The following is a 17,465-nucleotide window of genomic DNA, read 5'->3' on the forward strand; positions in this document are numbered from 1 at the left end:
CTTCAAATTTTCTTTCCAGCATAAGGCATTATTTTAATGCTACGGCAGCAACAAATGGTCAAAGATTAAAATTAATTACTGAAATTATTTGTATGTTTAAAAAAGTTTTTTTAAAGTTTACTGCATTAATTCAGATCATTTGTTTTAAGCTACACCTTGCTGTTTAAGGAGTTGTATATCAGTACAGCAGCAAGTAAGGTTGTAGACATATTCCTTTCATGCCAGATTCTGTATCTACAGTAGTGAGGAGCTGTGCATTGATAGGGGAAACTAAAAAAAGCCTCCCCAACATTGAAAAGTCTCTCAAAAATCATGTTTAAAGTGCCATTAAAATAACAAAATTCAGAAAATTGAATTGTTTGATATTTTGTATAGACCTCATTAGTCTGGGACAAAACTATTGTTTGTTTGCTGCAATATCTTTTTAAAAGTTTTAACCTAAAATGAGCAGAATGTGATTAATGTTGCTTTTGGTCAATTAAGTGAATTACTTAAAACAACACTACAGAATTTGTTGGCAACTATTTTCGCCATCAGATTTTATAAAAGACATCAATTAGTTGTTGCAGTCATAAATTGAATTCTTGTTCTGTCTTCTAAGAATGCTTATTTCTTTCAGGTATTACCTCTGCCTGCAGCTAAGAGATGATGTTGTGTCGGGGCGTCTCCCATGCTCTTTCGCTACACATGCCTTGTTAGGTTCTTACACTGTACAGTCTGAATTGGGTGACTATGACACAGAAGAGTACGGTACAGATTATGTGAGTGAGTTCCGGTTTGCTCCTAATCCCACTAAAGAACTAGAGGAAAAAGTTATGGAGCTGCATAAAAATTACAAGTAAGTGACTCTTTTGCACAAATTTTATTTCTTTCATACATAGAGTGAAGCAGTACGGTTTTCCTTTTTCATTTTTGAGTTATTTCTACATGGTAAATTGTTTAATTTGTAATAAACTGTTCTACTTCTATGTGCTATTGTCCTTAAGAAAGAGATTTAAAAAGTGATATATTAATAAATCACATTAATTAACTAACTAACTAACTAACTGCATCCTTTGAGTGCATTGCAATTTTATAAACCCAAAAAAACAAAGACTCCAGAGCCTAATTCTAGTTTTTAATTCCAGAGAGCCAAAGCTATCCACTTGGCAGGGACCAGTGTATGATGAAGAACAAGTTCTTAAATATACTTGAAGTGTGTCATGTATGTTTTATAGTGAAAGTGTACATATTATGGTAGTGACTAGTGCTGACTGGTGAAATTCTCCAAAGCATTTATTGTATCAAATATGCTGCGTTTGCTGATTATTTTTTTGGAAATTCTCCTTGCGGCCAGCTTAGAGGAACATTTTTTTTCCAGGCATCCCATGATGCTTTGTCAGACCAGTGTGTCATCACAGAACTGTAGCAGCCATGCTCAGAGCTTTCACACATGCGTACTATTAAATTGATGCTTCTCACATGCGAGATGTTGCCTCCAAGTCCAGACAGATTTGCGCCCATGTGCATTTATGAAGAAAATAACAATCTTGCTGTATTTTCATTTGAGGAGTACATTAGCTTCCCATAATGAGAATATTATAATCAGTGTTATAGGTAACACATTTAGTGAGTTAGCGGATGGTCTATACTTCCATTTTTCTGAGATCTTCATATGTGAGTAAGTAGATAACCTCCAGGTGGTAAAGGGGGCTGCTTAGGAGGTACTGAGGGATTTGCAAACTGTAGAGTAAGAAGTACTGTGTACATTAAATAGACTGAAATCAAACCAGGACCAGATAATATTTACCCTTGAGTTCTTAAGGAGGTTAGGGAGTACATATATAAACTCTTCGCAAATATTTTTAGGAAGTCACTGCGCACTGGGGAAATTCTGAAGGACTGGAAAATGACAAATATCCTGTGACCAGGCAGACCCCAACAACAATAGGCAAGCAAGCTTAATTTGCATCACAGGAAAATTAAAGGAAGGAATTATTAAGGGTAAGATTGAGCAACACATGGCAACAACAGGAGTTTTTGGGGTGATGTACAGTGCCATTTCTCTTCCAAACATGGTGTGTGCAACAACATCCAAAGAGTTCAATTTTGGTCTCATCTGACCAGACTATATTCTCCCAGTATTTCATTGGCTTGTCCAAATGTTGTGCAAGAAATGTTAAACGAGCTTCAACATGGTTTTAATTCAGCCATGGTGTCTTGCACGGTGAGCATGCATAGAGGCCATGGCAGTTGAGTGCATTACTTATTGTTTTCTTTGAAACAAGTATACCTGCTAATTCCAGGTCTTTCTGAAGCTCTCCACGAGTGGTCCTTGGCTCTTGGACAACTCTTCTGATTATTCTTTTGTCTCCTCTCTCAGAAATCTTGTGAGGAGCACCAGGTCATGGCCGGTTTATGGTGAAATAATGTTCTTCCCACTTTTGGATTATGGCCCCAATGGTGCTCACTGGAACATTCAGAAGTTTAGAAATATGTCTGTAACCAATGCCATGAATATGTTTTGCAACAATAAGGCTGCGAAGGGCTTGAGCAAGCTCTTTGCTTTTACCCATCATTAGAATGCTTCTTGTGTGACAACTTGGTAATGAGAAACCTTTTTATAGGCTATCAATTAGGACTTAACCAGCTGATATTCATTTGCACTGATAGGGGGCAGGATTGCTTTCTAAATACTGACAGATTTCAGCTGGTTTCTTGGCTTTCCATGCCTTTTTGCACCTGCTTTTGTTCATGTGTTCAGGACTTATTTCCTGTCATTCCACTTTATTACAAAAATTTATGGACTTATTTGTTTTGATGTCTTTGTATGTGTGGATTACTTGTGTTGTTTCCCCACTATATTATTATATATATATATATATATATATATATATATATATATATATATATATATATATATATATATATATATATATATATATATATATATACACACACACACACACGAGGGGGGACCCAAAAATAACCGGAAATAAATAAATAACCTAACAACAACAAAATTCCGGTTATTTTTGGGTCCCCCCTCGTATATACGGTACTGTGGCAGGTGTGAAAAAATGCTGTAAACAAAGAATGCTTTCAAAAATGGAAGTGTTAATCATTTATTTTCATCAATCAACAAAATGCAGGGAATGAACAAAAGAGAAATCTAAATCAAATCAATATTTGGTGTGACCACCCTTTGCCTTCAAAAAAGCACACACTTGCACACAGTTTTTTGAAGGAACTCGGCTGGTAGGTTGTTCCAAACACCTTGGAGAACTAACCACAGATCTTCTGTGGATATAGGCTTCCTCATATCCTTCTGTCTCTTCATGTAATCCCAGACATACTCAATGATGTTGAGATCAGGGCTCTGTGGGGGCCATACCATCACTTCCAGGACTTCTTGTTCTTATTTACGCTAAAGATCGTTCTTAATGACTTTGGCTGTATGTTTGGGGTCGTTGTCCTGCTGCAGAATAAATTTGGGGCCAATCATACGCCTCCCTGATGGTATTGCATGATGGATAAGTATCTGCCTGTATTTCTCAGCATTGAGAACACCATTAATCCTGACCAAATCTCCAACTCCATTTGCAGAAATGCAGCCCCAAACGTTCAAGGAATCTCCACCATGCTTCACTGTTGCCTGCAGACACTCATGATTGTACTGCTCTCCAGCCCTTCGATTAACAAACTGCCTTCTGCCACAGCCAAATATTTCAAATTTTGACTCATCAGTCCAGAGCACCTGCTGCCATTTTTCTGCACCCCAGTTCCTATGATTTCGTGCATACTTGAGTCGCTTGGCCTTGTTTCCACGTCAGAGGTATGGCTTTTTGGCTACAACTCTTCCATGAGGACCACTTCTGGCCAGGCTTCTCCAGACAGTAGATGGGTGAACCTGGGTCCCACTGGTTTCTGCCAGTTCTGAGCTGCTGGACAGCTTCTGATTTCATAGGGCAGGGGTCGGCAACCCGCGGCTCTGGAGCCACATGCGGCTCTTCAGCCTCCTTGTAGTGGCTCCCTTTGGCCTTGACAAAAAAAAAAACCATGAAAATGAATAATGGCAATTTCTTAATTTAACTTGTATTTATATATATATATATATATATATATATATATATATATATATATATATATATATATATATATATATATATATGTTTATTTACTACTACTACTACTGTTATACATTTTAACATCTAATTTAGAGAGTTTAATTCTGCGTGGACAGCAGCATTTGCCTTCACCGCCAACGACGCTGGCTTACCGGTGTGCTTAATATGTGGCGGTAAATTATCGAACAACAAAAAATGTAACGTTTAAATACATTTTCGAAACAAGCACTCAGCATTCAAAATACCCAAGTGAAGATAAGCGAAAGAGAGCAATTTCGGAACTGCAACGGAAAGCTGAACAGAGCAAACATACTTTCAAAAAGTGGATCACTTCTACACAGTCAACTACAGCTGCTGGTTTTGTGGCAGCTCAAGAGATCGTAAGGAGGGGTAAGCCGTTCACAGACGGAGAATACATGAAAAAATCGTTCATAAAAATATCAGAGCATCTATTCTCCGACTTTAAAAACAAACGGGAAATTGTTCAGAAAATGCAAGCTGCATTTAGAGAAAGGTTCAGTGAGTATGGAACGGAAAAAAAACACTCTCTCCTTCCCTGTCACACCCCTGGACATCGACCCATCCCTGCTGAACACATCCGCATTCACAGGAGTGAGTAAGTAAGCCCGATCTAGAAATTGAACTGGGCGACATAGCAGATAAAGATTAATGGGTGTCCAAGTTCAAATGCCTGACAGCGGATCTTGAAGAAGTCACCCGTCAGAAGGCTACTCTCGCTAAAGAGCACAAATGGAGTGATATTGAAAACCTCCCCAAACCCGACAAATTTGTTTTCGACACGTGGAGTGCCATTCCCGAAACGTATATGAACAGGAAAAAAATATGCATTTGGAGTCCTGTCCATCTTTGGCTCAACATACTTATGTGAGCAAGTTTTCTCAAGCATGAACTTCATAAAGTCCAAATATCGCTCCTGCCTCACACATGAGAGCCTGCAGTCCTGTGTGAAGGTCAAAGTCACATCGTACAGCCCCGACATAGAGATGATCAGCAGCGAACTTCATGAACAGAAGTCACATTAAACAGGTGAGAACAATAGCATTTAATATGCTATTATTTTTCAGAAAAAAAAACACATTCATTTCGGACCAGGAGCTGATGTAGGTTTTTTTGTATGTTCAGGTGCTTCAGTTGATTCAGCACACTGAAATGGAATTTAATGTTTACTTTTTTAAAGCTGCTAAGCTACAGCTAAATGTTTTATTTATATTAAAGTGGACTAGTTTTTATTTTAATTTTACACAGGTATAGGAAGGACCCAAATAGGCCTGCATAGTTCAGTTTAATTTATTTCAAAGTAGGCCTACACATGCACACTGCACTTCTGTTTGTTGTATTCCGTGGTTGTAACAAGTAAAATCTAAAAAAAGATTAAAACTTTTAAAAGTTTATAAGCTGTGTTATGTTTTGCGGCTCCAGACTATTTTTCTTTGGAGGAAGGGGGGGCAAAATGGCTCTTTTCATAGTGAAGGTTGCAGACCCCTGTCATAGGGTAATAAGCTTGATGTGTCTTTCATCTGCTGCACTAAGTTTCCTTGGCCAACCACTGCGTCTACGATCCTCAACATTGTCCGTTTCTTTGTGCTTCTTCAAAAGAGCTTGAACAGCACATCTTGAAACCCTAGTCTGCTTTGAAATCTTTGTCGGGGAGAGACCTTGCTGATGCAGTATAAGTACCCTGTGTCTTGTTGCTGTGCTCAATCTTGCCATGACATGAAACTGTCTTCCACAACCTCACCTTGGTAGCAGAGTTTGGCTGTTCCTCACCTAGTTTTAAGCCTCCTACACAGCCGTTTCTGTTTCAGTTAATGAATGTGTTTCAATCTATGTGTGACATTGATGATCATTAGCACCTGTTTGGTATAATTGATTGATCATACATCTGACTATAATCCTACAAAATCCCTGACTTTGTGCAAGTGTAGCTATAAGAATTGATGCTGGTTTGAAGGCAAAAGGTAGTAACACCAAATATTAATTTGATTTAGATTTTCTTTTGTTCGCTCACTTTGCATTTTGTAAATTGATAACAATAAACAATCATTATTTATATTTCTGAAAGCATTCTTTGTTTACAGCATTTTTTCACACCTGCCTAAAACTTTTGCACAGTACTATATATATATATAATATATATATATAATTCACTAAGCCAGAAGACAAGTAGCTGACCATGGAAAGCACGCCGGAAGGGGCGTGGATTCACTAAACCACCGACAAGTAAGACGCCAATGGCGCACGCAGGAAGGAGCCACGCCCACCAACTCTTAGACCATTGGATACGACGAAAGAATCACAGAGCCACGCCCACCAACTCGGACGCGAAGCCAAGGGAAACATGCCGTCATTTCTGTTTGTCTGTGCCACAGTACAGTTGCAGCTCTGAGCCACGTTGACTTTTCATTAGTCAACCTCAGTGGAACCTTGGTTCACACAGAGGCAGCGCCAGAGAGAGACAGAGGCACACACAGACAGCACGATAGAGAGAGCCGCGCACACACAGTCAGCGCCAGAGAGACAGAGGGGCGCGCACACACACACACAGAGAGGCAACACCAGAGAGAGACAGAGGCACACACAGGCAGCGCAAGAGAGAGCCGCGCAATCCTTTAAAACTGAAGTTAAAACACAATGAAGGAAGCAGTCTTTAAAAACCAATAAGCCCTGTGCCTCTTTTTCATTAGCGTCTCACCTGCTTCAGGCCCTGCAACAGTCGAGTCGCTCTCTCTGCAGCTGACCTTCTCTGTGCCTGACTCCACTACTGTCAGTCGCCTGATTAAAAATGGCCTTTTGAAGGGGAGCTATGGACCCGCTATACCACTGGAACACATTGCCTTCGAGCCTGCTCTCGCTCACTGTAATGTACCGGCTTTCTCTCTCTCCTCACTTGCTCACACACTGCACAGGGGAGAAATGCCCGAAGCAGAGAGACAGAGGGGGTGGGGGCTCGCATGCTGCTGAGAGAGAGAGGGCTCGTGTGCTTCTGAGAGACAGATTGGGAGGGGGCTCGCATGCTGCTGAGAGAGGGGGGGGGGGGGGGGAGTATCACGTGCTGCTGAGAGGGGGGGGGCTGGGGAGGCTCGCGTGCTGCTGAGAGAGAGGGGGGGCTGGGGAGGCTCGTGTGCTGCTGAGAGAGAGAGGGGGGGCTGGGGAGGCTCGGGTGCTGCTGAGAGGGAGGGGCTGTGGAGGCTCGCGTGCTGCTGAGAGAGAGGGGGGGGCTGGGGAGGCTGCGTGCTGCTGAGAGAGAGGGGGGGGCTGGGGAGGCTCGCGTGCTGCTGAGAGAGAAGGGGGGCTGGGGAGGCTGCGTGCTGCTGAGAGAGAGAGAGGGGGGGGGCTGGGGAGGCTGCGTGCTGCTGAGAGAGAGAGAGAGAGAGAGAGAGGGGGCTGGGGAGGCTCACGTGCTGCTGAGAGAGAGGGGGGGGCTGGGGAGGCTCGCGTGCTGCTGAGAGAGAGAGGGGGGGGGGCTGGGGAGGCTCGCGTGCTGCTGAGAGAGAGAGAGGGGGGGGGGGGCTAGGGAGTAACTTTCACCAGCGTGGCCTCCATCGTCACAGACGATCCCGCTTTCAGTCACAGACAATTGTATGTTGCTCTCTCCAGAGGTCCATCTTTTCATTCACTCACACTGGTATCCACAAACCCACCCCATCTGGACAACTGTGTTGTTCAGCAAGTGTTCACCCATCAATACATAATTATGCGGCGTATGTTACGCCGCGGGTTGGCTAGTATATATATATTGTAGCAGATAAGATGCTTTTGTCCACCTCTTGAACCCTCAGGTACCACTCCAAACACGAGGTAAAAACACAAGACTTCTTTATTTTATTCTTGTTCAGTGCACAAAGCACTCTCCACTCCACACTACTCATAAATTCACAATCACTAATACAATTCTCTCTCCTCCTTGCCCAGACACTTGCCACCCTACCTCCCAGCACAGCTCAATGTCTGGGCTTTCCCCGGAGTCCTTTATACCCCCTGATCCGGAAGTGGTTCCTGTTCAAACCCCACAAGTCCTTATTCCTTCCGGGTCAGGGTAATCAGTCCTTTTCTTCACCCCGGGAGCACGTTGTTTCTTCCCGTCATGTGACCATGACGTACTCCCGGGTTATAGGGCACATACGAGCCTCCGAGTCCCCCTACAGCGACTCCTGATGGCCCCCAAGGTATCCAGCAGGGCTGCGTATAAAAACTACATAGTCCATGAGGCCCTGCTGGAACTCGGGGCACGTCCACACTGTTGTGAGAGCTCCTCCTGGGGGTGAGGGCCGGAATATGTAGCCGGCCATTCATCACAGTTCCCCCCCCCCTTAGCGACGACAACTGGGGCGGAGCGTCCAGCCCCGCGAGGGACGTCCTCCTCCAGGAGGACGCGTCAGTCGGGCCTCGGCCGTGCTGTCTAGACCCCCCAGAGAACCTAGGGGGAATGGTGTATCGATGGGTCCTCCGTTCCCCTGTCCTCCGGGGACAACTTCGCCAAACGTGGCCCTGCTGATGACAGTTATAACACCGCCGTCGTCCTCCCGGCTGTCTTTCTCGACGAGACCAGAAACATCTCGGAAACTCCTCCAGCGTCTTCTCCGCTAAGGAGGGTTTTACGGCCGCCCTGCCACTCTCAGCCCTTTTCTCTATCTTGTCAGGAGACCCGCGGTTTATTTCGGGGATCTCCTGCTTTCTCTGGGGCTTGTGCACAGCTTGAATCTCTCTATGGGGTAGAGAGAGCCTCTTTGCTGTTTGCATGCCTGTTGTCCTATGTATTTTAGGAGGCGGCGTCATTAGTACCACATCGCTCCGGGTAACAGCACTTTCCAGCTGCCCTGGTTTGATTGGCATTTCCTCCGCCCCTCCAGTAACGAGCGACAAATCCCTCATCATGCGGGTCGGGGTCTTGAGGTCTGGAGCACTTCGGAAGGCCGCGTCACACGCATGCCCCGGCTCGTCCGATCCTCCCCCCGACCACTCGGTTATTGTGTCACACTCTACTGTCAGGTTCACAGTGCTTTGACACCTGCTACTTATTAATTGCGGTGCCGGATCGCACTGTGTCCCCTTATTATATTCGGTACGGCTTGGGCTTACCTGTACCGCTGCATCACGCGAGACCGGGGCTTCTCGGCCTAATCGCCGCAGGTATTCCATCAGTCCCTTTAGCGGCGCCTCGGCTGTAGCTCCCAGCTCCTCCAGACGTTCCTTTACTTCCTTCAATCCCTGAAAGAAAGTATACACGGGCTCGAGGTATTTCTCGAGCTCCCGTACGTCCACACAGTTAGTTACTTCGGCCGGAGGTAATATCGCATCCTCATTCCCCTTACCTGCCGGCCAGGAGCCAATGAGCATGTCCCCTCTGGGCACGTGTTCGGTTGGGTCGCGCAAAGGCTCCTGGGCGTTGAAGTCTTTAGAGGGACGGCTGGCTGCTCCGAGCCGACTGAGATCTGCCTTTTTCTTTTCCTTCAGTCACATCCCGCCCCTCTTTCTCTCTATTTAACTTCGCCAATGCTTCGTTCGCCTCCCCCCTCCCCTTCAGGGAGTCCGGAGTCGTCCGGGGAAATACGACCTCACTGACGGACCGCAACTGACCTCTTTTATCCCGGCATCCATCGCACGCAGTCACGCGATGCGTGTCGGCAAATAAACAGGCCCCTTCCTGGTCAGGTGACTTTGTGTTTTGGTGATGTCGTTCCCAGCCTGCACCAGGATGGTCCACGTGATCGTCGTCCTCGAATAGGCTCCCCAGCTGTACATTTACAGACTCCTCGTCATCGCGGCCATCTTGCCCAGGTATGAGGCATGCGTCTTTCTTATATGCTTTCCCGAACCATTCGGCTTCTGTAAAATAAGAAAATACAGTTCCTTGCGCCTCGGGTTTTGTCGTGACACTTACCTCCGACATATGAGGGGTTGTTTCAGGCTCCAGCTCAGTCATCCGTCCACTGCTCTGTTGTTGCTGTAGCTACTGTTCTCTCACTATGTCGATTTTTGCTCTGGTTTCCGCAGGACCCGTCAGGTAAGACCACAGCGTCGCGGCGTCCTCCGGTGGCCACATTTCTGCGAGGTTCTGTAACTTAAAAATGTTTGATTGTTTCTTTCTGTTTTTGTGTTTTGTAGAGGAATGACACCGGCTGAAGCAGAAATGCTTTTCTTGGAAAATGCCAAAAAGCTGTCTATGTATGGAGTTGATTTACATCATGCCAGGGTAAGTTAGCCCTTTAGTAATCAATTATATTTGGACTTCTTACAATAAATATGAAGAAATCTATACAATGGATCTAAATAAACTGCATATGTAACAGTCATTGAGTGAAAGGTGTTTAGATGGGAAGGAGGTCTGGAGTGCAAAAATTTTTTCAAAATTTGTATATGTATGTTATGTGTGTGTGTTATATATATATATATATACAGTATATATATATATACATATATATATATATATATATATATATATATATATATATATATATTAGTCAAAGTAAAAGTATGTGAACCCTTTGGAATTATCTGGTTTACTACATGAATTGGTCATAAAAAGTGATCTGATCTTCATCTTCATCTAAGTCACAGATACTGATACACACAGTGAGCTTAAGCCAATGACACACAAAAAATTCTACTCTTTCATGTCTTAATTTTACAAACGCATTCAACGTTCACAGTGGTAGTGTAAAAAGTAAGTGAACCTTGGGATTTAATAACTGAATGACCCTCTTTTGGCAGCAATGACCTCAACCAGGCGCTTCCTGTAACTGCAGATCAGACAAGAAACATTATGCGGGGAGAATTTTAGCCCATTCTTCCCTGCAGAACTGCCGTAACTCTTCCATATTCTTTGTGTATGGCTCTCTTCAAGTCGTTCTACAGCATCTCAATAGGATTGAGATCTGGGCTCTGACTGGGCCACTCCAAAAGGCGGAGTTTGTTCTTCTGAAGCCATTGTGCTGTGGATTTGCTGCGTGTGATGTTTGGGGTCATTGTCCTGTTGCATCACCCAGCCACTTGTGAGCTTAAGTTGACGGACAGACACCCTCACATTATCCTGGAGAATTTGTTGATAAACTTGTGAATTCATTTTCCCCTCAATGATGGCAAGCTGTCCAGGCTTTGATGCAGCAAAGCAGGCCCAAATCATGATGTTTCCTACACCATACTTTACTGTAGGGATGATGCTTTGATGTTGATATGCAGTGCCCTTTTTACGCCAAATGAAGTTCTGCTTGTTCCTCCCAAATAGTTCAATTTTGGTTTCATCACTCCACAAAACATTTTCCCAGTACCATTGTGGAGTGTCCAAGTGCTCTTTCACAAACTTCAGGTGTTCAGCAGTGTTCTTTTTTGATAGCAGTGGCTTCCTTCTTGGTGTCCTGCCATGGACTCCTTTCTTGTTCAATGTTTTGTGTATAGTTGACTCATAAACAGAGATGTTAGCCAGTTCTAATGACTTCTTCAAGTCCTTTGCGTTCTTTTTTGATAGCAGTGGCTTCCTTCTTGGTGTCCTGCCATTGACTCCTTTCTTATTCAGTGTTTCGCGTATAGTTGACTCATAAACAGAGATGTTAGCCAGTTCTAATGACCTCTTCAAATCCTTTGCTTTCACTCTAGGGTTCTTCTTTACCTCATTGCTGACTTTGCGTTGTGCTCTTGGGGTCATCTTGGCAGGGCGCTCACTTCTAGGCAGAGTTGCCACAATACCAAATTGTCTCCATTTATAGACAACTTGCCTAACAGTAGACTAATGGATATCTAAAATCTTTGAGATGACTTTGTAACCCTTTCCAGCATTATGTAGATTAACAATTCTCGATCGTAGCTCTTCAGACAGCTCTTTTGTGCAAGGTATGATTCACATCTGGATATGCTTCTTGTCAAAAGCTCAAACTCAAACTTTATAGTGTTTTTTATCAATCAAAGTAATTCTAGGCCACACCTCTGAACTTGTTTCATTAAATGGACTCCAGGTGTGTTAAATTCTGACTGCAATGAGCTTTTTCAAGTCATTAGCTTAGGGTTCACTTACTTTTTCCAACCTTCAGTTTCACAGTTTGAACAATTTATTCAATATGGTCAAACATTCTCTGAAAATCTGTGTATCTTTTAGTTATAGGAGATTGTGACTGACATGAAGATATGACCATGTTTTATATGGGAATTAGACATAAATATAGATAATTCCTAGGGGTTCACATACTTTTTACTTTAATTGTATGTGTGTATATTATCGTATATATAAATGTCTATAATAATAATAATAATAATTCATTACATTTATGCATGAAAGTTTGTGTGTGTGTGTGTCCGGCCCAGAAGTGAGAGGTGGAGTCAGGCTAAGGGCTCCATCTCTGAGGATACGCAAGCGAGGCCAGCACAAAATGAAACATCCAAAGAGATAGTCACTCGCTTATCCGCTATTACAGAAGCATGGCAAGCACATCAGCAAAACAGTATCCTTTTTACTTTTCCTCCCTCCGCTAATACACAAGCAAGGCGAGCACGTCAGCAAAATGAAACCTCAGAAGAAACACAGTTGCTTAGCCGCTAATGCACAAATGATGAGAGAGATGCCCAGAGTAGTTCCTTTCAATTACCTGTCATCTCTACATTTTTTTTGTGACGATTTCAATAGTTTCTAGGACCCCATGCTTTTTACAGCACAGCTAGTATATATATACCAGTAACAGCGCACTGCACGATAACGTGCCATGAATACACTTGACTTGAGCATTCATAGTTTTCATCCTCTTTCTCTGTATGTTTAGCATTCGTTTGCTCAGAGGTTGATGTGCTGGCTGCTTCGTGAGCAGGTCTTCTTTACACCACCCTAGTGGCCCTCTTCTTTCGTCGGCATTTTTTCACGTTAAAACTGGTTAACTCAGAGTTTGTGTTGCAATTTCTTAGTGCGTTTCTTTAATTTTTCACTTAAGCTGGCACTTAAGTCTTCAATCTGCCTCAGGAATGATTTAAGATATGAAGAGGTAGCGGAAGTGACGGCAAAAGTGGTAGGAATGAGTATGGCGCCCATACATATGCGCTGTACACCCGCCCTGCTGGCCACTGCTGAGAGTTGATTTTACAATAAAATAAAGTAAAAATAAAAAAAGGAATAACCTTGGAGGTCAATCATCACCCTGAAAGTGGATAGTAGATGTCACATAGTAAATGTGTACCAAATTTCAGGTCAATAGTTCAAATGGTTTGCAAGCTACAGGTGATTTAAAATCCTGGACAGACAAGTGAACAGCCACGGTAGCGTATTATATAGAAAGATAGGGAAATCCCGTAGGAAGATGTTACAGGTAAAATAATATAAATATATAAGTGCATAAATTCGGAATAGGGTGCAAAACAATATCCAAGTGTTTGGATGTACCAATGGCCACTGATGGTTCAATTATCAGGAAATAAAATCTACCCCAATCTACCCAGATGGTGTTTAGAGGTCATCCCTAAAAACCAAAATTTAAAACTTGTGAGGGGAGTCTTAATATTTGAGGCCAACAATCACATTGGAGGAGCTACAGAGTTAAGTAACTGAGACTGGAGTAACAGTGTATCAGTCAATCATATCAAGAGCTCTGTATAACATTTGGTCTACAAGAGAGGGTGACACAGAAGAAGTCATTACTCAAAGAAATGTGAAAGCCGGTCTAGAGTTGCTAAAAAGCATGAGTGTGACCCAGTTGTGAGTTAGCAAAGGGTGTAAAGGTCAGATTCAGCTTTTTGGCTGAAATTATAAAAGATATGTGTGGTGCAAATAAATGTAAATATTTCTCACACGTCAAACACATTACACCTGCAGTGAAATTGGTAGCATTATACAGTGGGGCAGCTTTACACCAGCAGGGACTGGTCATCTGGACAAAATAGAAGGAAGAGTGAATGGTGTAAAATACATGCAAAGACAACTCTGCTAAACAAAACTGAAGCATACTTAAAACTACCAATACAAAACTAATGCAATTTAAGTTGTTCAAATACAAAAAGGTGAATGTCATACAATGACCCAGTCAAAGCTTTGATGTCAATTCAATAAAGAGTCTGTGTCTCTATTTGAAAAATGTGAAGTACAAGGATCTTCTGGTTAACCTAAACAGGCTGGAGCAAATCTGCCATGAAGAATGGGCCAAATTACTCCTGAGCAGTACAGAATGCTGGTACTTTAACACTTTAAGCTTTAATTGCTGCAGAAGTATAGATGTTTTATCACTAAACACTTAAAAGAAAAAAACGTATTTTACTTTTTATAGCATAAAAAGTCACATGAAAAATAAAATTTGAATTTTATTGCTTCAAAAAGAAAATATCACAGAGAAAAATTTGATGGAGGATTTATTATTTAGTACATTTAGAGAAATTTGAATACTTTGGCAAGGTATTGTAATTCATGTCCTAGTCTTTGGAAATTAAAGGACTCCCATAGCCATAATTTAATTGTTCTATAGATATTATAGGACAAAAGAACTATCTAATGCAAAGTATTAAACAGTGAACAATGTACTATATTAAATAATGTATTTTATAAACACTGTTAGTAATAACCTTTTGTTACATATGTAACATATCAAACAATTAAATCTTCAACTCCAACAATCAATAAATCCTCATTTGGAATAATATTATTTACAATATTACATTAAAAATACCATTTATATATGAATTATGTAGCTTATCTACCATTTATAATTGCTTCTGATTTTTAGTGCCTTTTTGTGACACTCAGAGGAAAAAAGGATATTACTAGTTAATGTACACTTGAATTATTTTTTTTATTTTACAGGATTCTGAAGGAGTTGAAATCATGTTAGGTGTTTGTGCCAGTGGGCTACTGATATACCGTGATAGATTAAGAATTAATAGATTTGCTTGGCCCAAAGTACTCAAAATTTCATACAAAAGAAATAACTTTTACATTAAAATCCGACCTGGGGAGGTAAGTGTCATGTACTTATTATTTTCTCCAAACATATTTGGAACATACAGTAAAGTAAACAAGGTCTAAATAAAAAAAAATGAAAGATCTTGTTCAGATATGCACTCTTAATCTGTAATTCTATTATGAGTTTGATTCAAATAGAAGTGTCCAGAAAGTATAGAAGTGACATTTTGCATTGTACTGCTTTTAATGGAGTGATACAATTAGAAAGATTCCAGACTTTACCCACTGGATTTGTAGTGAAAGACAGACAGCCTTTTTAATGTGAAATGTATTCTTCGTAAGGGCAAATATTTGTTATCTTGTCAGCCTGTGCGCCATAGCAGACATGATCTTCACACCTAGTACTGTAACAATAGATTGTTTTATGATCATGATAGAAAAATAATAAAAATAAATTAAAATTAACAGACTTTAATATTTCCCAAAACCAACAGTGAGAACCACTAGATTACACAATTTCAGCACAGAAACTCAGACATGATTGTGGAGTTCCAGGAGATTGTATTGAGTAAAAAGTGGCAAAATAATGCTCATGGTTAGTATGACATTACTAGTATTTTTTGTTATCTGTGTGAACAGAAGGCTATTAAAATTACATACTAACGGTGCTGACTTGTGAGTAATAATATTGAATTTGTGCAATTGGCACCTCCAGCTGCAGTTAACTCATTTCTTTGTACTAATCCCACAGCTTTATGCTCATCTGTATAGTACATTTTTGTTCAACAGCCTATTTTGTTGTGGTTATGGGACATACTGTATTGCAAGCATAAAAAAGTACCTTGTAAGAGGTGAACATCTACCTTTGCAGATTACAAAGAAATTAACTCTCTGCTAAGAACACATCATGGAACATTAACTTTATAGACTGCTTTAGAAAACTCTAAAATGATTTGAAGCATGTTTTAAATGCATGCAATTATCAAGTTAATGATGTACATCCATTAATCAAATAACTGTACATCTCCATACATCCCAAGGGACTTCCAACATGACATTTGAGATAAAATGTTACAAGTAAAACGGTGCTTCTACCATTCATTTTACTTCTTGATTAGTGAATTGAGTGCATACAGTACTTATAGCCTTTCATTAGTAGGGTGGCTACTAGCAACTTAATGTTTGGTTAGAACACAGCCTCATTTATTTTTAATTAAGGTATTAGTCTGTTTGCATTATGCTAAACCATTGACTACATAACATTTGCAAGTCTATAAGAATTTTATTTTAATCCAATTTAGAGTTGCAAGAGGCTAGAACAAATCCCAACAGCACAGGGTGCAACGCAGGAAACAGTGCTGCACAGGCTGCCAGTCTAACAAAGGGCCTACTACTGCATATTTCTACGCTGTCACTCACATAGAACAAGTTAGCATAAAACACATTTTTTTGGGAGTATTGCATTTGTCTCATCTTGATGTTAGTATATGTTTACAGTGAGGATATTCCTGTGTTTTCCATTGGAAATAAATATTTTTCCAACTTTGGTGTACAGTTAGAGTACAGCAGTTGCTGTTTCAGACTAGGTGTATTCTAGGGCATCATGATGTGCTTTACGCTTCGTGCATAAACTTGGAAGGAAAGAGACAGGAATGTTTTTTTTGGGGATTGCATGCTTATCAATATCAAACTGTCCTTGAACTACCACCCTAAAGATGCTTTTGCATCTTTGATTTATAAACTTGTCCACCTTGTTACTAAGACATCTGATACTAATGAATAGGCATTTTTGGTGAGTTTTGTTTTGCTTATATGGATCGGTGATCTATAGAAAATGTAAAGTTGATAGCATTTTGTAATTTTTTATGCTGTCACACTCTCTTATACTGTATTGTTAAATGAAATACTTTATGTTAACACAGCATGACTAAATTAAGTCTTTTTTATATTTTTTATGAATTTATGGCTGCCTTAGGACCTGCTAACTTGATATTTTCCCAATTTTCAATATTAAAATATTTATAAAAAATTAATGTTATATTGTAATTATCTCAATTCTGATGCTTATCATAGCATTAGAAGTTTAATCAGTATTCAGTCATTACAATATATATAATATCCTCTTTTTTCTCCAGTTTGAACAATTTGAAAGCACCATTGGTTTTAAATTGCCAAATCATCGTGCTGCTAAACGGCTGTGGAAAGTTTGTGTGGAACATCATACATTTTTCAGGTGTGTAACACTTAAATTGCTAAAGAGTGACGTGTGTGTGTACATACTGTATATATGAATATGTGTGTGTGTGTGTGCATGTGTGTGTGTATATACAGTTGTGTGTATATACAGTGCATCCGGAAAGTATTCACAGCGCATCACTTTTTCCACATTTTATGTTACAGCCTTATTCCAAAATGGATTAAATTCATTTTTTTCCTCAGAATTCTACACACAACACCCCATAATGACAACGTGA

The 17,465-nt window shown here is 41.0% G+C and overlaps 1 protein-coding gene across 15 annotated transcripts in view; it reads left to right on the forward strand.

The window, feature by feature from the left end:
- epb41l3a (erythrocyte membrane protein band 4.1-like 3a) overlaps positions 1-17,465 on the forward strand; it is a 275,326-nt gene that overhangs the window by 194,223 nt on the left and 63,638 nt on the right. For all 15 annotated transcript variants that reach the window (XM_051929140.1, XM_051929137.1, XM_051929142.1 and 12 more), the window contains exons 7-10: positions 620-838; positions 10,233-10,320; positions 14,893-15,045; positions 17,127-17,224. In XM_051929140.1, coding sequence (XP_051785100.1) covers positions 620-838; positions 10,233-10,320; positions 14,893-15,045; positions 17,127-17,224 — 558 coding nt within the window. The remainder of the gene's footprint in view (positions 1-619; positions 839-10,232; positions 10,321-14,892; positions 15,046-17,126; positions 17,225-17,465) is intronic.

The sequence above is a fragment of the Erpetoichthys calabaricus genome, chromosome 6 (genome assembly GCF_900747795.2).
Source record: "Erpetoichthys calabaricus chromosome 6, fErpCal1.3, whole genome shotgun sequence".
Classification (NCBI taxonomy): domain Eukaryota; kingdom Metazoa; phylum Chordata; class Cladistia; order Polypteriformes; family Polypteridae; genus Erpetoichthys; species Erpetoichthys calabaricus.